Below are 25,347 nucleotides of genomic sequence, written 5' to 3' on the forward strand. Positions count from 1 at the left end.
CCTGGGAGAGGGAATCTGTGCTTCCCCTGGGAGAGGGAATGTGTGCTCACCCTGGGAGAGGGAATGTGTGCTTCCCCTGGGAGAGGGAATGTGCGCTCTCCCTGGGAGAGGGAATCTGTGCTTCCCCTGGGAGAGGGAATCTGTGCTTCCCCTGGGAGAGGGAATGTGTGCTCACCCTGGGAGAGGGAATGTGTGCTCACCCTGGGAGAGGGAATGTGTGCTTCCCCTGGGAGAGGGAATGTGCGCTCTCCCTGGGAGAGGGAATCTGTGCTTCCCCTGGGAGAGGGAATGTGTGCTCACCCTGGGAGAGGGAATGTGTGCTCACCCTGGGAGAGGGAATGTGTGCTCACCCTGGGAGAGGGAATCTGTGCTTCCCCTGGGAGAGGGAATGTGTGCTCACCCTGGGAGAGGGAATGTGTGCTCACCCTGGGAGAGGGAATGTGTGCTCACCCTGGGAGAGGGAAGCCTCTAGCACAGTGATGGCTAACCTTGGCACTCCAGCTGTGACAACACTACAAATCGCATCATGCCTCTGCCTCCCTGAGTTATGCTTAGAGCTGTCAGAGTATAGCAATGCCTCATGGGACTTTTAGTTCTACCACAGCTGGAGTGCCAAGGTTAGCCATCACTGGCCTAGATCATCGAGAGATATTGCTGTCCTCCTCCATCCCCCCTTCCATCACGGCCCTTTCTGCAGAGCTATGTATTGATGGCTCGCACATACGCAGCAGCACAGAGCCGATCGGTCTCTGGAGGAAAAGGCTGACCCAGTCGCGGCCGTGCTAGAGTGCAGATGCATTGTGGGTCTCAGCGTTGGAACTGTCTGATGGGGGGACATGGGAAGCCATGATGGGATAGACATATGTATGTACAGTGCCAAGCACACTAATAACTATGCTGTGTTCCTTTTCTTCTTTCTCTGCCTGAAAGGGTTAAGCATCAGGTATGCAAGTGACAGTTTCTGTCTGGGTCAAGACCGGGTCTGACTATTCACTGATAAGGAGTTACAGCCATAAAACACTTTCCTGCCAGAAAAGGCCTTCTGAGAGCAAGAAAGATAGAAAAGGGTCAACACTTTCATAGATTTTAGCTCTGGTGCACTTCATTGCATGTGTTATTGAGCAGAGACAATGAAACAGCAGAGACAGTAAAGTCATAAAAAGTAGATTTAATAAAATAAAACTGTGAGACAGGTAAAAAAAATTGGTCATTTTAAGAGGAGGAGGATAGTTACACTTGTTGCTTTCACCTCTTCTATCCGTTGTGTGTATACATACATTAATTCCCCCCAGTTTTTGCATCCTGCCCTCCACCCACAGCTCCAATGGCTCATGTAGATACAAAGTGATGGTCATTAGGTGGTGAGACATAGGAAGTACAGAGAATAGTGTTTGGGGGCCCCGGCCCTTGCTTCTCAACCCCCCCCCCCATGTGCTCTCAGCTGACATTGTGACTGTTACACGTATTGCTTCTACTACCTAACAGAAAGCAGAGTTTATTCAGTCCTGGCAATGGGACCTTTAGTAGGTTGCCTCCTTTGTGTAGTTCTGGCAGGACATGGATGGTGTCCCCATGAACTTGCAGGAAGCTGGATGCTGGTAGGTGAGTATTGGTCAGTAGGTGTTTCCTCTATGTTCCTCCTCTCAGGGTAGCTCAGTACTGGATGAGGGGAGTGTAGCCCTGGGCATTGGGTATGAGAGGCACATTGGTCAGGACGGTGGTCTGGGCAGTGGTGAAGATGAACTTGCAGGAAGATGGACGCTGGTAGGTGAGTATTGGTCAGTAGGCGTTTCCTGCAAGTTCCTCCTCTCAGGGTAGCTCAGTACTGGATGAGGGGAGTGTAGCAGTGGGTATTGGGTATGAGAGGCACATTGGTCAGGACGGTGGTCTGGGCAGTGGTGACATAAAAGATGAACTTGCAGGAAGATGGACGCTGGTAGGTGAGTATTGGTCAGTAGGTGTTTCCTCTATGTTCCTCCTCTCAGGGTAGCTCAGTACTGGATGAGGGGAGTGTAGCAGTGGGCATTGGGTATGAGAGGCACATTGGTCAGGACGGTGGTCTGGGCAGTGGTGAAGATGAACTTGCAGGAAGCTGGATGCTGGTAGGTGAGTATTGGTCAGTAGGTGTTTCCTGTATGTTCCTCCTCTCAGGGTAGCTCAGTACTGGATGAGGGGAGTGTAGCCCTGGGCATTGGGTATGAGAGGCACATTGGTCAGGACGGTGGTCTGGGCAGTGGTGACATAAAAGATGAACTTGCAGGAAGATGGACGCTGGTAGGTGAGTATTGGTCAGTAGGTGTTTCCTCTATGTTCCTCCTCTCAGGGTAGCTCAGTACTGGATGAGGGGAGTGTAGCCCTGGGCATTGGGTATGAGAGGCACATTGGTCAGGACGGTGGTCTGGGCAGTGGTGAAGATGAACTTGCAGGAAGATGGACACTGGTAGGTGAGTATTGGTCAGTAGGTATTTCCTGTATGTTCCTCCTCTCAGGGTATCTCAGTACTCGGTGAGGGGAGTGTAGCCCTGGGCATTGGGTATGAGAGGCACATTGGTCAGGACGGTGGTCTGGGCAGTGGTGAAGATGAACTTGCAGGAAGATGGACGCTGGTAGGTGAGTATTGGTCAGTAGGTGTTTCCTGCAAGTTCCTCCTCTCAGGGTAGCTCAGTACTGGATGAGGGGAGTGTAGCAGTGGGTATTGGGTATGAGAGGCACATTGGTCAGGACGGTGGTCTGGGCAGTGGTGAAGATGAACTTGCAGGAAGATGGACGCTGGTAGGTGAGTATTGGTCAGTAGGTGTTTCCTGTATGTTCCTCCTCTCAGGGTAGCTCAGTACTGGATGAGGGGAGTGTAGCAGTGGGTATTGGGTATGAGAGGCACATTGGTCAGGACGGTGGTCTGGGCAGTGGTGACATAAAAGATGAACTTGCAGGAAGATGGACGCTGGTAGGTGAGTATTGGTCAGTAGGTGTTTCCTGCAAGGTCCTCCTCTCAGGGTATCTCAGTACTCGGTGAGGGGCGTGTAGCCCTGGGTATTGGGTATGAGAGGCACATTGGTCAGGACGGTGGTCTGGGCAGTGGTGAAGATGAACTTGCAGGAAGCTGGATGCTGGTAGGTGAGTATTGGTCAGTAGGTGTTTCCTGTATGTTCCTCCTCTCAGGGTACCTCAGTACTCGGTGAGGGGCGTGTAGCAGTGGGCATTGGGTATGAGAGGCACATTGGTCAGGACGGTGGTCTGGGCAGTGGTGAAGATGAACTTGCAGGAAGCTGGATGCTGGTAGGTGAGTATTGGTCAGTAGGTGTTTCCTCTATGTTCCTCCTCTCAGGGTAGCTCAGTACTGGATGAGGGGAGTGTAGCAGTGGGCATTGGGTATGAGAGGCACATTGGTCAGGACGGTGGTCTGGGCAGTGGTGAAGATGAACTTGCAGGAAGATGGACGCTGGTAGGTGAGTATTGGTCAGTAGGTGTTTCCTGTATGTTCCTCCTCTCAGGGTAGCTCAGTACTCGGTGAGGGGAGTGTAGCCCTGGGTATTGGGTATGAGAGGCATATTGGTCAGGACGGTGGTCTGGGCAGTGGTGACATAAAATATGAACTTGCAGGAAGATGGACGCTGGTAGGTAAGTATTGGTCAGTAGGTGTTTCCTCTATGTTCCTCCTCTCAGGGTAGCTCAGTACTGGATGAGGGGAGTGTAGCAGTGGGTATTGGGTATGAGAGGCACATTGGTCAGGACGGTGGTCTGGGCAGTGGTGACATAAAAGATGAACTTGCAGGAAGATGGACGCTGGTAGGTGAGTATTGGTCAGTAGGTGTTTCCTGTATGTTCCTCCTCTCAGGGTAGCTCAGTACTCGGTGAGGGGAGTGTAGCCCTGGGTATTGGGTATGAGAGGCATATTGGTCAGGACGGTGGTCTGGGCAGTGGTGACATAAAATATGAACTTGCAGGAAGATGGACGCTGGTAGGTAAGTATTGGTCAGTAGGTGTTTCCTCTATGTTCCTCCTCTCAGGGTAGCTCAGTACTGGATGAGGGGAGTGTAGCAGTGGGTATTGGGTATGAGAGGCACATTGGTCAGGACGGTGGTCTGGGCAGTGGTGACATAAAAGATGAACTTGCAGGAAGATGGACGCTGGTAGGTGAGTATTGGTCAGTAGGTGTTTCCTGTATGTTCCTCCTCTCAGGGTAGCTCAGTACTCGGTGAGGGGAGTGTAGCCCTGGGCATTGGGTAAGAGAGGCACATTGGTGAGGACGGTGGTCTGGGCGGTGGTGACCTGGGACCAGTTACCCCTCCTCCGAATCTCACGGGCCAGCTGGCACCATGTGCAGGTGTAGCAGCAGCAGGAGCGGACGCAGTCATCACAGATGGAGCCCTGGATGGAGAGAGAGAGGACAGGTGATGGTGTACACTACAGGAGAAACAATCAGCCTCTCATATCATTCTCAGAAGAGAAAAACAGACACATATCATCATCATTAAGGGCCGAAAGTCACATATTATTACTACCTCAGGTTGGCCAATAAATGGCACCTGATCCACAACTTTCTGCTCAAAGTGATATAAATTTTATTATTATTTTTGTTTTCCTTTCATTATCCACAGCAGACCTGTTTATGTTACTCATAATGTTGTTGTTTCCTCTTCTTGCTTGGAGCCCGACACAGAGAAGGAAGATAGGAAAACGAAGAACATTATTTCCAGGGTGGTGAGACTGACGTAACGTGAATGAGATGATGACCTCCCCACCATCTTCTGAATTACCTGAATCTTGTATCGCTCTCGGACGCCAGCTCTCATGGCCATAGTGATGGGGGGACAGACCCCGCTACACCCCACATATCCCATCATGGTCGGATCCATCAGTGGAAGACAGAAACACTCCCCAAATTCACTGGCAGTGTTACACTGCATGCACGGGAAACACCAGAGGGCACAGCAACCTGCAGGGGAGAGAGAGATGTCAGAGACGGGAGGGGGGGGGGACGTACAGAGAAGAGGCAGGAGGAAAACCATCTGGACAAAATCAAGCCAGGAAACACCACTTAGACTACCATTGGACACAGCGCACAGGTAAAGTGGACAACTCTTTCCTGGTGCACCTTGCCTGTGCGCTGTGTCCAATGGTGTAATCTAAGTGGTGTTTCCTGACTTGATTTTGCCCAGATGGTACCCATCCTATGTTTTTATCCTGCACATTACAGATTATTACAATTGTTTGTGAAGGCCTGAAGAAGGTTTTTCCAAAACAAGTCGATGTTGTCGCCTTTCTAAACAATTGCATACTTCATTATATGTTTTCTGTATCTAATAACGGGATGTTGTTTACAAAGATGTATCCATTAGAAGATTAGGGGTAGTTGGAGGCGCCCGTGTTGGACCAGGTGGACTTTTGGTAAGGTCCCTGGGTTGTATGCGTGTATGTGGATACTAAACTCTGTAATTGTAGAAATAGCCTACCTTATTAGTAGTAATCAAACCGTGTAAAAAGAAGTTCAGAATTTATTTGTGCACATCGACAACGCGTTTCACGGTCGCAGCCGCTTCATCAGGTCAAATATACGTGAGTGGCAGACAGCTCACATCTCCTCATACAATGTAGACTGTATGAAATTCTCCGTCTGCCATCACGCCGTCTTGTATTATTGTCCTTCCTGTAAGCAGCTCACATGCTTCCTTCTCTGTATACTTTCAGACTGAAAGTGTTTGCCGCACACGTAGCGCGGTGGAAAAAGGGCGTGGGTGGGGGAAGGGGTGTTCGCGGCGTGCGTAGTGCCGAAAAAACGGGGTGACCATGACATTGAAAATAAACGCAATTTCGGACACATGTCAGCTGAAAACAAACGCATTTTGGGCCACATGTCAGCAGAAAACAAACGCATTTTGGGCCACATGTCAGCAGAAAACAAACGCAACTCCAGCCACATGTCAGCAGAAAACAAACGCAACTCCGGCCACATGTCAGCAGAAAACAAACGCAACTCCGGCCACATGTCAGCAGAAAACAAACGCAACTCCGGCCACATGTCAGCAGAAAACAAAAACGCAACTCTGGCCACATGTCAGCAGAAAACAAACGCAAATCCGGCCACATGTCAGCAGAAAACAAAAACGCAACTCTGGCCACATGTCAGCAGAAAACAAACGCAAATCCGGCCACATGTCAGCAGAAAACAAACGCATTTTGGGCCACATGTCAGCAGAAAACAAACGCAAATCCGGCCACATGTCAGCAGAAAACAAACGCAACTCCGGCCACATGTCAGCAGAAAACAAAAACGCAACTCTGGCCACATGTCAGCAGAAAACAAAAACGCAACTCTGGCCACATGTCAGCAGAAAACAAAACGCAACTCTGGCCACATGTCAGCAGAAAACAAACACAACTCTGGCCACATGTCAGCAGAAAACAAACGCAAATCCAGCCACATGTCAGCAGAAAACAAACGCAACTCTGGCCACATGTCAGCAGAAAACAAACGCAACTCTGGCCACATGTCAGCAGAAAACAAACGCAACTCCGGCCACATGTCAGCAGAAAACAAACACAACTCTGGCCACATGTCAGCAGAAAACAAACGCAAATCCGGCCACATGTCAGCAGAAAACAATCGCAAATCCGGCCACATGTCAGCAGAAAACAAACGCAACTCCGGCCACATGTCAGCAGAAAACAAACGCAACTCCGGCCACATGTCAGCAGAAAACAAACGCAACTTCGGCCACATGTCAGCAGAAAACAAACGCAACTCCGGCCACATGTCAGCAGAAAACAAACGCAACTCCGGCCACATGTCAGCAGAAAACAAAAACGCAACTCTGGCCACATGTCAGCAAAAAACAAACGCAACTCTGGCCACATGTCAGCAGAAAACAAAACGCAACTCTGGCCACATGTCAGCAGAAAACAAACACAACTCTGGCCACATGTCAGCAGAAAACAAACGCAAATCCGGCCACATGTCAGCAGAAAACAAACGCAACTCTGGCCACATGTCAGCAGAAAACAAACGCAACTCTGGCCACATGTCAGCAGAAAACAAACGCAACTCCGGCCACATGTCAGCAGAAAACAAACGCAACTCTGGCCACATGTCAGCAGAAAACAAACACAACTCTGGCCACATGTCAGCAGAAAACAAACACAACTCTGGCCACATGTCAGCAGAAAACAAACGCAAATCCGGCCACATGTCAGCAGAAAACAAACACAACTCTGGCCACATGTCAGCAGAAAACAAACACAACTCTGGCCACATGTCAGCAGAAAACAAAACGCAACTCTGGCCACATGTCAGCAGAAAACAAACACAACTCTGGCCACATGTCAGCAGAAAACAAACGCAAATCCGGCCACATGTCAGCAGAAAACAAACACAACTCTGGCCACATGTCAGCAGAAAACAAACACAACTCTGGCCACATGTCAGCAGAAAACAAACGCAAATCCGGCCACATGTCAGCAGAAAACAAACGCAACTTCGGCCACATGTCAGCAGAAAACAAACGCAACTCCGGCCACATGTCAGCAGAAAACAAACGCAACTCCGGCCACATGTCAGCAGAAAACAAACGCAACTCCGGCCACATGTCAGCAGAAAACAATCGCAACTCCGGCCACATGTCAGCAGAAAACAAAACGCAACTCTGGCCACATGTCAGCAGAAAACAAACACAACTCTGGCCACATGTCAGCAGAAAACAAACGCAACTCTGGCCACATGTCAGCAGAAAACAAAACGCAACTCTGGCCACATGTCAGCAGAAAACAAACACAACTCTGGCCACATGTCAGCAGAAAACAAACGCAACTCTGGCCACATGTCAGCAGAAAACAAAACGCAACTCTGGCCACATGTCAGCAGAAAACAAACACAACTCTGGCCACATGTCAGCAGAAAACAAACGCAACTCCGGCCACATGTCAGCAGAAAACAAACACAACTCTGGCCACATGTCAGCAGAAAACAAACACAACTCTGGCCACATGTCAGCAGAAAACAAACGCAAATCCGGCCACATGTCAGCAGAAAACAAACGCAACTCTGGCCACATGTCAGCAGAAAACAAACGCAACTCTGGCCACATGTCAGCAGAAAACAAACGCAACTCCGGCCACATGTCAGCAGAAAACAAACACAACTCTGGCCACATGTCAGCAGAAAACAAACACAACTCTGGCCACATGTCAGCAGAAAACAAACGCAAATCCGGCCACATGTCAGCAGAAAACAAACGCAACGCCGGCCACATGTCAGCAGAAAACAAACGCAACTCCGGCCACATGTCAGCAGAAAACAAACGCAACTCCGGCCACATGTCAGCAGAAAACAAACGCAAATCCGGCCACATGTCAGCAGAAAACAATCGCAATTTCGGCCACATGTCAGCAGAAAACAAACGCAACTCCAGCCACATGTCAGCAGAAAACAAACGCAACTCCGGCCACATGTCAGCAGAAAACAATTGCAATTTCGGCCACATGTCAGCAGAAAAATCCCCTCAGACATGTCCTCATCTCCCCCTCCCAGACTACACATAAACATGCCAGCTCTCCACTTCCTATTCATACACTTGCCTCTTGCCTGTGAGAAGCCCTCACACAGAGTCTCCTGTCCTGACTGTAGTGTAAAGCAGCTGGACCTCACTCATCCCCAGCAGTGTCGCTTTTACTTGCCTCAGGCCAGGGAGAAGTTGTCAGAGGCAGACACCTTCCATCAATGACAGCCAGGCAGAGGTTAGTCCGAAGAGCCGCTGGGCCTGCCGTGCACATCTCCGCTGGTCAGGATCTCCAACCAGCTGGTCTGTCTCCTCTCCCCAGCTATTTCCCGCCTCATTCGTTTTTGAAGAGACGTCAGGTCAAAGTGTGCACGTCTGACGTCTCTCTCTGTACCAGCCAGTGAGGAGGAGGAGGAGGAAAGAGAGGTGTGGCCAAACAGCACTCGTAGCTGTGGCATCTTTCCGGAGTCCAGAGACTGTAATAAAAAAAAGCAGCGCCGTATGTGCGCCCCTGGTGTGACGTCACGGAGCTTCCGAGGCCCCTAAAAACATGAGGCCCCAAGTGGCCGCTTGGTCTGCTTGGTGCCTGGCGGCGCATTATACATAGAAAGTACAACAACGCTACCCAGCTTCCCCCACCATTATTTATCATTTTTGATAAGTTGGTTGCTGCATTATAGGGAACCTAAACTGAGAAGGATATGGATTTTTCCTTTTAAACAATTCCAGTTGCCCGGCAGTCCTGCTGATCTCTTTGGCTGCAGTAGTGGCTGAATCACACCCTGAAACAAGCATGCAGCTAATCCAGTCTGACTTCAGTCAGAGCACCTGATCTGCATGCTTGTTCAGGGGTTGTGGCTAAAAGTATTAGAGACACAGGATCAGCAGGAGAGTCAGGCAACTGGTATTATTTTAAAAGGAAAAATCCACATCCTTCTCAGTTTAGGTTCCTTTTAAATTCAGGCTACGTACATCTTTAAAAATTCTTTTGATTTTTCTGGTTCTTGTAGCATGCAGCACAATCCTGCCCCAGCAGAATAATATGGTGGAGAGGCTTCAGTCGGCACATTGTTTATACTTGTATTTCTGGATTTTATTTTAAGTTTTTCAGTTGGCTTTAGGTCTGGACTCTTACCGCACAAGGGCATTGATCATGGTATTTTGCTCCATTCATTTTTCCTTCTATCCTAGCAAGTGCCCTGCTGCAGGGAAACACCCTCACAGCAGGATGCTACCACCACCATGTTTTACAGTAGATATGGTGTTTTTTTGGATGGTGATGTGCATTGACTTTCCACCCCTTTTATCATCTGGTTTTGAAGCCAATTTTTCTCATCTGACCATAAGACCTTTTTTTTAATTTTGTCTCTCAAGATGTTTGGTAAAGCTGAGTTGTAATTTACACAAGCCACCTTTGTGGACACCCAGTGATATTGTCACACAATGGGCTTGATTCACGAAACGGTGCTAACTGTTAGCACGGTGTGAAAAGTGCTTTGCGCAAAATCTCACGCGATAACAGTTATCGCATGCAAAAATTTGTGTTTGTGCATTAAAGCAAATTTTTCACTTGATAACGGTCGCATTCGCACGATAGATTTGTGTTATTGCGTGAACACGAATGTTAACGCGTAAAAATTCGCTTTAACACGCAAACGCAAATTTTCTTGCACGCTAACCGGTTTTTCATGTGAAAACACGCTAAAACGCGCTAAAAGCCGTGCTAACAGTTAGCACCATTTTGTGAATCAAGTCCAATGACATCTCTAACTCATACATTCCGGTAACTGCTTGAATGTTTCCATAGGCCTTTTAGCAGCCTTTTTGACCAGTGTCCTTATTATTCTTTCAGCTTGGAGGGACAGCCGGATCTGAGAAAGCTTCCAGAAATTCCAAACACATTCCATCTCTTAGGCTAGTTTCACACCAAGACGTTGCGTTTTAGGGGACGTTATGGTCGCATAACGTGCCCCTAACACAACGTCTGGTGCTCTCTAAGGTGGACGCCAGAGTGAGCCGCGTTGTGCAGCTCACTCTGGCGTCCGTGATGCCGTGATGCGCACTCTTGGACGCATGCAGCATCACGTGGTCCCGCCCGGCCAATCGCCGCACAGATCGGCCGCTCCAGGAAGTAAACACTGCATGTCACACCGTGCAATGAATATTAATTAGCCATGTGCCTGGCCGCTCTCCGCTCCTCCCCAACATTACTGAGCATGTGCAAGCAGTCTAACGCGGCTCTGCCGCTTACAAAGTACTGCATGCAGTACTTTGTGTAATTGCGCAGCGTTACTGTGTAACGCAACGTGGGCACTGTGAACGGCCAATTGATTTTTCATTACTGTGCCTTGGGGTGCGTTACAGGCTGCACTAACGTGCGCCTGTAACGTCCCACTGTGAAAGTAGCCTTAGAGAATTAATTGTGCTCCTGAGGATTCAGAAAGTCTTTTCTATTTTTTTTAATTTATATCCATAACCTGACTTGTATCTATCCATAAACATTTATCTGAGACCTTTTACAGTGCCTAGTTCATTGTTTATTTTCAGTTGCACTATCAAGTACTGGGAAGCTGCAAACAAAAAATAAATATATATATAGAATTATTTTTAGTATTTTTGTATGATGATTGTTCTGATGATGAAAGACGGGAGCAGGCACCCCAGTTGTGGTACAATATGTAGTGAGTTGAGGTAAGTAATAGGAACCGTCTTACCTTGTGATGAGAAGTTAAGATTTGTATTGTTAGACACCAATAAAGAGAAAACACGTTTCACGGTACCTACCCGCTTCCTCAGATCAATAAGAGTCAGTGTCTGTACGGTGTATCTCCCCTTTCGGAGCTTGTAATGACGAGGTAAGACTGTTGCTATTACCACCACTCACTACACATTGTATCACAAATGGGGCTCCTCCCCCATCTTGCAATGTCTCCTCCCCCAGGGGTTACCTCTGCGACTACATCCAGTGGTCTTTTGTTTTTTCCTGAGCGCTACCCATGTTGACTCAACTTAGTCATCGTACAGGGGCCCATACACTTAATGATTTTCCCGTTGATATACAGCAGATCACTGTGATCAAATCTGCTGTGAAATTGTTGCGCAAACGCTGACCGAACAATCGATTTCTGCCTGAAATCGATCGTTCCCGTCGATCCGTCCATGTGGAAGATTTTGCTTGATCGCCGGCGGGTCGGGAGTTCGTCGATAGCAGCGTTCGAATGTCCGACGACCTAGCGGCAATACCTGATCCGGCCAGCGCGTATCCCCGCTCTCGCCGCTGTTCCTTCTCCGTGCTGGGCTCCGGCAGGCTCCACTTCTTCCTGTTCCTAAAGGATGTTTAAACAGTAGAGTGCCCTCTACTGTTTAAACTTCCCCGGACAGGAAGTACAGTGAAGCTGGAGCCCAGAGCGGAGAAGAAGACAGCAGAGACCGGGGGACTTGCACCGGCCGGATTAGGTAATGTATAGCTGGCGGGCAGGCGGCAGCTCTACAGATGGTGAAACGGTTTCATGCTGAAATCTATTCACAATCTGTTTGCAGTAAAGGCAGCCATACGATCCCTCTCTGATCAGATTCGATCAGAGAGGGATCTATCTGTTGGTCAATCTGATGGCAAATCGACCAGTGTATGGCCACCTTAAATGGATGGAGATGGCTCTTCTCCACATGCCGGAAATTGTGGTTGCCTATAGCAGCCCACATCTGTAAGTAGTTGTTATTTCTCTACATTTCCTACACTACTGGTGCTCTTTTTGTCTCCTTTTATTACCGGAAATTGATGTAGCATTGTTCTGCTGAAGGAGCGATAGAGAGAGCTGACTTACAGATACCGCAGTCATCACAGCAGTCACACAAGTCGGTGGTCCAGCGATTCCCCTGACTGATAGTCACTGTCTGTGTGGTGACCATGCCGGGCTGGCTGACAATGGCTTCCATAGTCTTCCGATCTAAGTGACAGAGTGACAGAGGATAGGATGAAATCATATACACAGCATGGAGCAAACATTATGAGAATATTTGTGCAAATATTTTATTACAGGTAGTCCTCGACTTACGATGCCCGACTTACAAATGGCCCACCGACATGAATGGCCCACTCTGTGGCAGCAAGTAAAAAACTATTTTTTTTCAAAAAGACTTGTAATTTAAAAAAAAAATGATTTAAAGATTTGAAGAAATGTTTTTTTAACCTCCTCCCGACTGCCTAACACGGCAGGAGAGTGGCTCTGTTGTTCCTCCACGCTCCCATTTGGCGTCGTCTCGCGAGAGGCAAGGTTTGCTTGCTCGAGCATGCATGCCCTGCAGTAAACACTGGGGGGGGGGGGGGGGGGGGGCTGCCATGATCAGCCTGCCAGCCTACGATTGGAGCTGGCAGGCTGTTATTAACATTTAAAATAGTAAAAAAACATGTGCACAGTACTGCAGCGCTGTACAAACACCAGCCTTGTCCCTTCACTGACCCTCGGCTCCCAAACTGATGCGTATGTATGTAATGTGTAGTGTATGTATAGTAGTCTAGGAACAAATTAAAGGGGAAGGGGGAAATATATATATATATATATATATATATATATATATATATATATATATATATATATATATATATATACAGTGGTGTGAAAAATTATTTGCCCCCTTCCTGATTTCTTATTCTTTTGCATGTTTGTCACAAACAAATGTTTCTGCTCATCAAAAACCGTTAACTATTAGTCAACGATAACATAATTGAACACAAAATGCAGTTTTAAATGATGGTTTTTATTATTTAGTGAGAAAAAAAACTCAAAACCTACATGGCCCTGTGTGAAAAAGAAATTGCCCCCTGAACCTAATAACTGGTTGGGCCACCCTTAGCAGCAATAACTGCAATCAAACGTTTGCGATAACTTGCAACGAGTCTTTTACAGCGCTCTGGAGGAATTTTGGCCCACTCATCTTTGCAGAATTGTTGTAATTCAGCTTTATTTGAGGGTTTTCTAGCATGAACCGCCTTTTTAAGGTCATGCCATAACATCTCAATAGGATTCAGGTCAGAACTTTGACTAGGCCACTCCAAAGTCTTCATTTTGTTTTTCTTCAGCCATTCAGAGGTGGATTTGCTGGTGTGTTTTGGGTCATTGTCCTGCTGCAGCACCCAAGATCGCTTCAGCTTGAGTTGACGAACAGATGGCAGGACATTCTCCTTCAGGATTTTTGGTAGACAGTAGAATTCATGGTTCCATCTATCACAGCAAGCCTTCCAGATCCTGAAGCAGCAAAACAACCCCAGACCATCGCACTACCACCACCATATTTTACTGTTGGTATGATGTTCTTTTGCCGAAATGTTGTGTTACTTTTACGCCAGATGTAACGGGACACGCACCTTCCAAAAAGTTCAACTTTTGTCTCGTCGGTCCACAAGGTATTTTCCCAAAAGTCTTGGCAATCATTGAGATGTTTTTTTAGCAAAATTGAGATGAGCCTTCATGTTCTTTTTGCTTAAAAGTGGTTTGCGCCTTGGATATCTGCCATGCTTAAATGGATGGATATCTGCCATGCAGGCCGTTTTTGCCCAGTCTCTTTCTTATGGTGGAGTTGTGAACACTGACCTTAATTGAGGCAAGTGAAGCCTGCAGTTCTTTAGATGTTGTCCTGGGGTCTTTTGTGGCCTCTCGGATTAGTTTTCTCTGCGCTCTTGGGGTAATTTTGGTCGGCCGGCCACTCCTGGGAAGGTTCATCACTGTTCCATGTTTTTGCCATTTGTGGATAATGGCTCTCACTGTGGTTCGCTGGAGTCCCAAAGCTTTAGAAACGGCTTTATAACCTTTACCAGACTGATAGATCTCAATTACTTTTGTTTTCTCATTTGTTCCTGAATTTCTTTGGATCTTGGCATGATGTCTAGCTTTTGAGGTGCTTTTGGTCTACTTCTCTGTGTCAGATAGCTCCTATTTAAGTGATTTCTTGATAGAAACAGGTGTGGCAGTAATCAGGCCTCGGGATGACTACAGAAATTTAACTCAGGTGTGATAAACCACAGTTAAGTTATTTTTTAACAAGGGGGGCAATCACTTTTCCACACAGGGCCATGTAGATTTGGTGTTTTTTTTTTCTCACTAAATAATAAAAACCGTCATTTAAAACTGCATTTTGTGTTCAATTATGTTATCTTTGACTAAATAGTTAAAAATTTTTGATGAGCAGAAACATTTAAGTGTGACAAACATGCAAAAGAATAAGAAATCAGGAAGGGGGCAAATAGTTTTTCACACCCATATATACACAACATATATACACTGCATTAAAAAATGCAAAAAATATTGCATCATTCTCTAATATTTGCAGTTTACAAATTACGTCACACAGAGAGATGGCCTGAACGGTTCGCCGACAAACTTGTTTGCGCAAATTTCGCTGGTTTGTGTTCGCGGTGAAGCGAGAACTTTATGCGAGTTTGACCCGCCCCCTATACCACATCATTGGGCTAAACTTTGAACCTCTACATCACAGTCAGCAGACACATGGCAGCCAACCAGGCTGCACTCCCTCCTGGAGCCCTCCCCACTTATAAAAGGCAGCAGCGTTGGCCATGTTCTCACTCTGTGTGCTACCTGTATTAAAAAAAAAAAAAAAAAGGAGAGGTTGCTGCAGCAGCAATAGTGAAAGCTTAGTTAGGTCTTGTTAGCTTGTTCCTTGCTGATATTTGTTGATGAAAAGCACCATCAAAACAGCTCTTTTCAGAGCTAATGTTCTTGTGATTTTTTTTTTTTTTAGTGTGTGGCCCACTGACACTGCATATACAGCTCTGTCTGTCACAGCTGGCCCTTGCTAATTGCTATACTGTGCCAGTCCCAGCACATTCAGCACACTTTTTCACTGCCTCTGTGTGACTGCACATTGTATCATACCACCAGCAGTCACTGCATACCTTTTCACTGCACCTGTGTGACTGCACATTGTATTATAGCAGCAGTCACTGCATACCTTTCACTGCATCTGTGTGACTGTACATTGTATTATAGCAGCAATCACTGCATACCTTTTCACTGCACCTATGTGACTGCACATTGTTATACCAGCAGTCAGTGTATACCTTTCACTGCACCTGTGTGAATGCACATTGTATTATACCACCAGTCACTGCATACCTTTCACTGCATCTGTGTGACTGCACACTGTTTTATATACCACTCAGTGCATACCTTTTCACTGTACCTGTGTGACTGCACATTGTATTATAGCAGCAGTCATGGCATACCTTTCAATAATCACTGCTGCACTCTCCATATGCATTTAAGGCAAAAACACACAAAAACTCCACATAGGGTAATAACGTTCAGTTTTTTTTACTTTCAAAACACCCAAGTGTCTTAGAGTGATTAGTGCCACTTTCTTGTGAAAAAAAATGTGCCCCCTTTGTTTAACTGCTCACCAGATGTAAGCCACCTCTGCTCTCAGGTGGATCTCTCGCATCAGCCACAATATCCTTTCTTATGGCGTGATCTTGTATGCTCGGCTGGGTCTGCAATATAAATACTCTCCTCATAGGGCAATATTGTTTTAACATAACACTTCCAGTGTCCCCTGTGCAAAAGTGTATTAACTTCGTGTTACCACACTCCCAACACCTCACATTAAATGCTCACTAGATGTTGCCCACCTCTCAACTATAGGTGGCAAATGAGCTTGTGGTAACAACAAACTCAGGCCAGGCGACACTTTTCCAAAAGGCTGCTTGACCTCTCATAGGTCTTGATTTAATCCAATTAGCAAATCTCAAATAAAAACATAACATTTTCCATAGCGTAAAACATCTGCTTCTGGGCGCAATCAATATACACTTATGCGTCCAGGCAGGTTATCAGCATGTCACAAAAATCATCCGCGATGCCCATCCGTCAGGGGATGCTATGTTGAGGTCCTTGCGGCGTCCCACTTGATCTGGACCTGCCCACAGTACAGTAGATGTGTGCCAGCTATGGGAGGACTACAGCGAATCATCAGATACTCCGAATATGAACTAGGGCTGCTCGGTGCTCCAGTGATGATGATGATAATGATCCTGCCATGGATGCCACGTGGGTTCCCAATAGACAAGATGAACAGGGGGACAGTTCAGAGGGGGAGTCAGAGAGGAGTAGGACAAGACAAGTGGCTGAAAGAAGTAGGGGGAGCTCATCATCAGAAACAGCTGGTGGCAGTGTCCGGCGCCATGTATCGCCACCTATGGACAGCCAGCCAACATGCCCTTCAATGTCAGCTGCTCATGCCACCACCAAATGCCATCACCCCAGGGCTCAGCGGTGTGGAATTTTTTGTGTGTGTCCGCCTCAGATCGGAGCAATGCCATCTGTTCTCTCTGCCACCAAACGTTGTGGAAAGATCAAGACCCGCGTAGGGACAACTGCCTTACGAAGGTACATGATGAAAAAGCACAAACGGCAATGGGATAACAACCTGAAGAAAAGCAGCACACAAACACAAAGCCACCCTCCTTCTCCTCTTCCTCCTTCAGGTGCAGCATCTTCAGCCCATTTCTCCCTTGCACCTTCACAGCCACCCTCCTCCACTCCACCTCTGCCCTTGAGAGGTTCCTGCTCCTCTGCCCACAGTAGCCAGTCCGTTAAGGAAATCTTTGAGCGGAAGAAGCCAATATCTGCCAGTCACCCCTTGCCCAGTGTCTGACAGCTGGAGAAAGCCGTCAACTACTATCTGTACAGCTACGGTCAAAGGTCAGGCTGTGGGATGCTGGGCATTTTCTTGACGAAGTACTGGACACTCATGCGTAATGCCTGCAGGCTCATGCGTCCGTTTGAGGAGGTGACAAACCTGGTGAGTCGCAGTGAAGGCGCCATCAGCGACTTGATCCCATACGCTTTCTTCCTGGAGCGTGCCGTGAGTAGAGTGGTGGATCAAGCTGTAGAGGAGCATGAATAGGAAGAGGAGAAAGATTTGTTGGAAACATCACCTGCGGCATCATCAACACCTGCATTACAGAGGAGGGTAGAGGAGGAGGAGCAGTCATCTGGGGAAGAGGAGCCAGAGGAAGAAGGTGGCTTTGAGGAGGAGGCAGAAGAACAGCAGGCGTTGCAGGGGGCTTGTGCGCTTCACCATTCCCGTGGTATTGTTTGTGGCTGGGGGGAGGAGGAGAACTTACCTGACATCACTGAGGAAGAGCAAGAGTAGATGGCTCATAGGTCTGCATCCAACTTTGTGCAGATGGCGTCTTTCATGCTGTCCAGCCTGTTGAGGGACCCCCGTATAAAAAAACTCAAGTGGAATGACCTGTACTGGGTGGCAATGCTACTAGACCCTCGGTATAAGAACATAGTGCTGGAGATGTTACCAAATTACCAGAAGGCAGAAAGGATGCAGCACTTGCACAACAAGCTGGCAAGTATGCTTTACAATGCGTATAAGGGTGACAGCACAACGGAATAAAGGTGCCACTGCCATTAATCCTTCTCCCATGTCCATGCAGGCAAGGACAGGACGCTCCAGCAATTTCATGGTGATGTCGGACATGCGGACATTCTTTAATCCAACACCTCGCCTTAGCCCTTCCGGATCCACCCTCCACCAACGCCTCGACCGGAAGGTAGCCGCCTTCCTGGCCTTAAGTGCAGATAGCTGTCACGATTTGCCATCCAACTTCTGTCTTGCCCTGCCTCAAGCGTCCTGTCAGAAAGGACCTTCAGCGCAGCTGGAGGCATTGTCAGTGAGAAGAGAAGTCATCTAGGTCAAAAAAGTGTTCAGTACTAGCCTTGAACGATTTTAGGAAAAGATTGAAATGCATGGTTTCTGTGAGAAATTGCAATTTTGATTCAATTCACGATTTTTAATATACAACGATGGATCAGCACACCAATGGTAAGTATGAGTTCCCCCAGTATAGGTAGCCACATATAGGTGCCCCCAGGATAATTTAGCCAACTATAGATGCCTTAGGAAAGGTTAGCTAGCTATAGTTGCACCAGTATAGGTAAGACAGCTGTAGGTGCCGCAGTACAGGTTAGCCAGTATGGGTGGCGCAGTACAGGTTAGCCAGTATGGGTGCTGCAGTATAGGTTAGCCAGTATGGGTGCCGCAATACAGGTTAGCCAGTACGGGTGCCGCAGTATAGGTTAGCCAGTATGGGTGCCGAACCCTACAGGTTAGCCAGTACAGGTGCCGCAGTATGAGTTAGCCAGTGGATAGGTGCCGTAATACAGGTTAGCCAGTGTATAGGTGCCACAGTACAGGTTAGCCATCCAAATCCTCCTTCCCTTTGTGTATATTATTATTATTATTATTATTATTATTATTAAGTATTTATATAGCGCCGACATATTATGCAGCGCTGTACAGAGTATATATATATATATATATATATATATATATATATATATATATATATATATATATATATATATATATATATATATATATATATATATATATATATATCTTGTCACTAACTGTCCCTCAAAGGAGCTCACAATCTAATCCCTACCATTGCCATATGTCTATATTATGTAGTGTAAGTACTGTAGTCTAGGGCCAATTTTTTAGAGTAGCCAATTAACTTATCTGTATGTTTTTGGAATGTGGTAGGAAACCGGAGTGCCCGGAGGAAACCCACGCAGACACGGAGAGAACATACAAACTCTTTGCAGATAGTGCCCTGGCTGGGATTTGAACCAGGGACCCAGCGCTGCAAGGCGAGAGAGCTAACCACTACGCCACCGTGCTGCCCGTAGGCAGATATAGGCAGATCCCCCTCCTGTACTGTAACGATTGCGGAATTATCTCCGTGGTCAGCGCACAACATGTGCGCTGACACAGCAGAAACCCTCCACAAGCGTCTAAATAAGGGAAGCCAGCTTGGGTGCAAATGCACCTGTAGAGAGGAATTCCAACCGGCAGATGGAGCTGTGGAGTACAGAGGAACTCGGTCTCTGTACAACCACAGATGCCAGTTGGAGATTGTACGAAGTGGAGCAATACAGGGCAAGATAGCCACTCGAGAGAGAGAGTGAGCACAGAGACAGAATGTATGTATGTTGACATACAACAGCGAAGACCAAAGTGAGAAAGCAATCGCAAGAATGGCGATTGCTAACAGAGACACAAGACTGAGTAAAGACAGAGCGTGAACTAAGTAAGGAAGACACAGCAAATCACCACTATCTGAATGCCAAGGAAAATAACAAACAAACTAGCTAAAAACGGTCACCACACGTTAAGCGCAATAGCGACAAAGCGTGTTCAAGGCACGGTCACCGCACCTTAAGCGCAACAGTGACAAAACGTACCAACCCTAACTAACACATGAAACACGGAAAACGAAAATAAACAGAGAACGCGAACGCTTGCTAATCGGCTGCCTCAACAGACAGAAGGAGCAACCAGTAGCAACCGCAGCTAAGGTTAAACTCCAAGACACAGACAAGAGAGATCCACCGCCTCTAACGCTAGGGCGAATGCGATCTAGAAACAGGACATAACAATTCACTGTCAGCCACCGCTGGTGACAGTACCATCACCCGGACCAGACAAGGCAGCGTACAGAAGGATTCACCACCTCTACCGCTAGGGCGAATGCAATCCAAACTGTCAGGGGCCTGAACGGAGAAACAGGGTTTGACCACAGTTTGCAGCATACAGACACTGGAACCAGGAATTAAGGTGCAAAAAATAATGTTTTATTGCAAATGCAATAATGCAAGCATACATACAAGCGTGAATGTAAATACCATACCACATATGCACAGCACACAATATATACACAAATAACCCGGGAAGCAGTGACAAAATATATATAACACCTAACTATCTATTTAGAAACGGTGTGCACGAGATATATATGTACAAGCAATGATATACAACAACGCGGTATCAAAAGGAGCAGGCAAAGACAGGTCAAAACGGAATAAAGTCAGCAACAGGTAATCAGATACATACAAGGTACAGAGGAGTAAGCATAAGCAGAGTCAGGACAAGCAAAGGTTCAGTAGCAGATAATCAGATCACAGGGCAGGGTACAAGAAACCAGGTATCAGGAACAGGGGTGACCAGAGACTCAGACCTGTAACAAGGAAGTTCTGGCAATGACTTGCAGGAAGAGGCAGACTTATATAGTCCAAGTGATCAGCAACCACAGGATGCAGCTGGTGGTGAACAGTTTTAATGAGAGCTCCCATGAAGCCATCCAGAGGCCAAACAGGGAACTGCAAGTCTTTGTGAAAGCAGTAACAGGCCACCTGCTGGTGGATGGTGGAGGTTCAGGATGAGGCAAAGTCCTTAGAGCCCTCTGCTGGTGGAGCAATGAATGTCCAGGGCAGTCCAAGTTACTACCACCAACAGGCAGCAGGAAATGGCAGGAGACAGTTCGTGACATAGCCCCCCCCTTAAGGAGCGGCCTCAGGACGCTCCACCATGACCTTACAAACCCACCACCAGGGTCCCAGGATACGGCAGGCAAAACAAATTTAAATAGGGTTCGTAGTGGATACCACGGCTGGGTGATCAGGGAAGTAAACAAAAAATTAAAATTTGCAACTGTGTTTTTAGAAAACAGGAACGCATCATGAAGATCACCAGGCAGGGAAACAGGTTGGATGAAAAACTGTATAGCATCAGGCAAGACCCGGAAAACAGCAAAAAGTACTGAAAACAGCAAATGCCAGACCTGGGTGGGCAGGGAGGGAAACAATGCCAACCAAAATATGACCAGAATTCTTTGAACAGCAAGCAATATTGGAAACTGGACCTCAGGAAGCTGGAACACCCACCAGAAACCATCAAGCAGTGAAACAGGAAACTGGCAGGCATCAGGCTTGATAACAGGTTGGCAGGTTTCAGGCAGAGCAGGAAACTGGCACGCATCATCAGGCTTGGTAGAAGACAGGACAGGATCAGGCTTAACAGGAGATTGGCAGACATCAGGCAGGACAGGAGATTGGACAGGATCATCAGGCTTGGCAGGAAACTGGGGAGGATCATCAGGCTGAGCAGGAGGCTGGACAGGATCACCAGGCTGAGCAGGAGGCTGGACGGGAAACTGGCAGGTACCAACAGGCTTGGCAGGAGACTGGCAGATATCAGGCTGAGCAGGAAACTGGCAGGCATAAGGCTTGGCAGGATCAGGCTGAACAGGAGACTGGCGGGTACTAACAGGCTTGGCAGGAGACTGGCATGCATCACCAGGCTGAGCAGGAGACTGGACAGGATCATCAGGCTTGGCAGGAGACTGGACAACAGGTTGGCAGGTCTCAGGCAGAGCAGGGAACTGGCAGACATCAGGCGATGCAGCAGGCTTGGTACCAACAGGGCAGACAGTAGTTTTGGCACCATCAGGAGCGTTGGCAGCAGGAGTCTCTAGCGGCTGGGCAGCAGCAGACATCTGTGGAGGCTGGGCAGCAGCAGAAGTCTGTGGAGGCTGGGCAGCAGCAGAAGTCTGTGGAGGCTGGGCAGCAGCAGAAGTCTGTGGAGGCTGGGCAGCAGCAGAAGTCTGTGGAGGCTGGGCAGCAGATTGCATAACATCAAGTGAAACAGAAGGCAGGAAAACTTCAGACAGGTTAACAGGTTGGGAAGCTTCAGACAGGGCAACAGGCTCAGTAGTTTCAGGCAGGGCAACAGACTGTATAACTTCATGGATCTGGACCTTTGGCTTAGCATTTGGCTGGGCCGTTGGCTGAGCGCATGGCTGAACCGTTGGCTGAGACCCTGATACAGTTTGTGTGAGCTGGCACTGAGACTGTGTGGGCAAGATACTAGGTTCTGTAGGCTGTATGCAGTTTTCTGTATCTTGAGGCAAAGTCTCTACCAGCAGAGGGCGAGATTCTGCAGACTGAGGGCTACATTCTGCAGGCTGGGTGCAGGTTTCTGCAGACTGGATGCAAACTTTTGCAAATTGGATCAAAGTCTCTGCAGGCTGGAATTGAGGTTCTGCAGACTGAGGCAAAGTCCCTGCAGGCTGGAGGCAATATTCTGCAGACTGGGAACAAGGTTCTGCAGACTGGATGCAAAGCTCTGCAGACTGCGAGCAGGATTCTGCAGGTTGATTTGAAGTCTCTGCAGACTGGAAATGAGGTTTTGCAGACTGAGCACAAGGCTCTGGAGACGGAGGCAAAGTCTCTGCAGGCTGGAGACAAGGCTTTGTAGACAAACAAATGGCGGGACTGGATTCTGGAGTAATGGAAGCTGTAGGAAAGTATTTGCGTCTGGTTTTGGTGACCACTCTGGAAACTGGAACAGCAGGTTCTCTTGATATAACTGGATACTGCCAGGACCAAGGTGTGGATCTGATAGCGGTTTGTAATGTTGCTGTTTTTACAGGTTTTTTAACTATTGCAGGTTCTGAGTTCTGGGCACAAGAAGAGATACATGGAGAATGAGCAGAAGGAGGAGAGTGGAAACAGGAAAAAAGGATTTCACGCCAGGCAGTAATCAACATAGAAGCAAATTCACGCTTACAGAGCTTATGCAGCATCAATGACTCAGTTGCACGAACACAGGCAGACACATACAATTCCCCCTTCTCAAAGTAAGATTCATAAAACCCTTGTTTGTCTCTCTTTAAATAACCATATAAGTGATCAATCTGATCAGAGTTAAAAATGAAATCAAATTGTTTTGTAATGGGTGATTGGCATTTAAGCTGTTTAGTGGCTGTGGGCTGAGGATTCTGAATGTGACAGACATTCGGAGGGTTAACTGAAGAATTTATTACTTGCAGGACTTCTAAATAGGCAGCAATTAAGGCAGAAGCGGATTCATACTTGCAAAGCCTATGCGCAATCAATGTCTCAGTTGCTCGTATACAGGCAGACACAAAACCTTCACTTTTGTCACAGTAATACTTAATAAATCCTTCTCTATCCTTTCTCAGAAAATCAAACAAATCATCAATCAGTTCAAAAATAAAATTAAATTCTTCTTTGCTGGGAGACTGACTTTGCAGCTCTTTAACTGCAGTGGGCTGGGAGTGAGTGGCATTCAGAGGGTTAACAGGAGGTGTGCATAATGACAAGATTTCTGAATATGCATTGATCAAAGCATGGGCTGACTCAGGCTTACATTTTCTGTCAGACAATAGACTCTCAACCGCACATTTACATCCAGAAACAAATGCAAAGCTTTGCTTAATGTAAAAGTCAAAAAATGCTTTTCTGTCTGTCTTCAAATAACTATAGTACATGTTAACTTGTTCAGAAGTAAAAATCAACCTGGACAGGACTTATAACAGGTAAGGCAGGAGCTGTGGAACCTGCAGAGATAATTCTCTGCCATGCATTTAGCAAAAGGGAGGCTTTCCCATACTTGCATATTCCCTGAGTGATCAGGGACTGGAGGGAATCTATGCAAGCCTGCACGCTCTGTTTACCTTTGTTTGAGTAATGATCAAGAAAATATTCCCTGTCATCCTCAAACAAGTTAATCAGGGCTTCTATGGCATAATTGTCAAACGGTGGATCATAATCACTGACTACACCTTGGTCAGAATCAGGATGCATGCAAATATTTGTCATTTTGGGGTATGCAAGATCATTCCAGATCCTGGCTAAATTTTCAATATCTTCTGTACGAATTATTCCTAATTTGACATAACTATATGTCTGGCTAATCAACTGCTGCAATTCAGCTTTAGAGAAATCAGCAAAATCTGCACGACACTCAGCTTCATCCTCATCAGCAAGCAATGCATAATAATCAATTTGTTGCAGATCCATTTTTGGACATAACAGCCAGGTATCAGTGTGCAGTATAGCTGCAGTGGTCAGTGTATATAGGGCCAGAACTTACTGTCAGGGGCCTGAACGGAGAAACAGGGTTTGACCACAGTTTGCAGTATACAGACACTGGAACCAGGAATTAAGGTGCAAAAAATAATGTTTTATTGCAAATGCAATAATGCAAGCATACATACAAGCGTGAATGTAAATACCATACCACATATGCACAGCACACAATATATACACAAATAACCCGGGAAGCAGTGACAAAATATATATACACCTAACTATCTAACTATCTATTTACAAACGGTGTGCATGAGATATATATGTACAAGCAATGATATACAACAACGCGGTATCAAAAGGAGCAGGCAAAGACAGGTCAAAACAGAATAAAGTCAGCAACAGGTAATCAGATACATACAAGGTACAGAGGAGTAAGCATAAGCAGAGTCAGGACAAGCAGAGGTTCAGTAGCAGATAATCAGATCACAGGGCAGGGTACAAGAAACCAGGTATCAGGAACAGGGGTGACCAGAGACTCAGACCTGTAACAAGGAAGTTCTGGCAATGACTTGCAGGAAGAGGCAGACTTATATAGTCCAAGTGATCAGCAACCACGGGATGCAGCTGGTGGTGAACAGTTTTAATGAGAGCTCCCATGAAGCCATCCAGAGGCCAAACAGGAAACTGCAAGTCTTTGTGAAAGCAGTAACAGGCCACCTGCTGGTGGATGGTGGAGGTTCAGGATGAGGCAAAGTCCTTAGAGCCCTCTGCTGGTGGAGCAATGAATGTCCAGGGCAGTCCAAGTTACTACCACCAACAGGCAGCAGGAAATGGCAGGAGACAGTTCGTGACACAAACAGAGAGAGCGATTTACTATCAGCCGCCATTTGGAGAAAGTGCAATCGCAACAGATAAGACAAGACAGAACTAGACAATACAGATATTAAACAAACTGCCTACACTAGAAGGAATACTAGTGCACTCCCAAGAATAACTACTCTAAGACAATGTTTAACAAACAATAGTAGAGGGCTGAAACTCAAGGTAAGTCCAGCAGAACAAAACCTTTATGACCAGCAGGGAATTCTGGGAGGAAATGGCATTTATACTGCAAGCCTTCAAAAGAGGCCGCATTGCATTGCATAGCC

The 25,347-nt window shown here is 47.0% G+C and overlaps 1 protein-coding gene across 3 annotated transcripts in view; it reads right to left on the minus strand.

Moving 5' to 3' along the window:
- Positions 1 to 1,153: 1,153 nt before the first annotated feature.
- The window catches only part of LOC137562471 (cornifelin homolog), a 56,044-nt gene continuing 31,850 nt past the window's right edge, over positions 1,154 to 25,347 (minus strand). Inside the window, exons 1-4 of one of the 3 annotated variants that reach the window (XM_068273837.1) lie at positions 20,542 to 21,089; positions 12,317 to 12,439; positions 4,758 to 4,936; positions 1,154 to 4,368 (exon numbers count right to left, since the gene is read on the minus strand). In XM_068273837.1, coding sequence (XP_068129938.1) covers positions 4,186 to 4,368; positions 4,758 to 4,936; positions 12,317 to 12,439; positions 20,542 to 20,656 — 600 coding nt within the window. In that variant the 5' untranslated portion in view covers positions 20,657 to 21,089 and the 3' untranslated portion in view covers positions 1,154 to 4,185. Of the gene's footprint in view, positions 4,369 to 4,757; positions 4,937 to 12,316; positions 12,440 to 20,417; positions 20,485 to 20,541; positions 21,090 to 25,347 lie in introns of those variants that run through there. The other 2 variants (XM_068273840.1, XM_068273838.1) reach the window with 2 other exon arrangements.

This window comes from Hyperolius riggenbachi, chromosome 3, assembly GCF_040937935.1.
Source record: "Hyperolius riggenbachi isolate aHypRig1 chromosome 3, aHypRig1.pri, whole genome shotgun sequence".
Classification (NCBI taxonomy): domain Eukaryota; kingdom Metazoa; phylum Chordata; class Amphibia; order Anura; family Hyperoliidae; genus Hyperolius; species Hyperolius riggenbachi.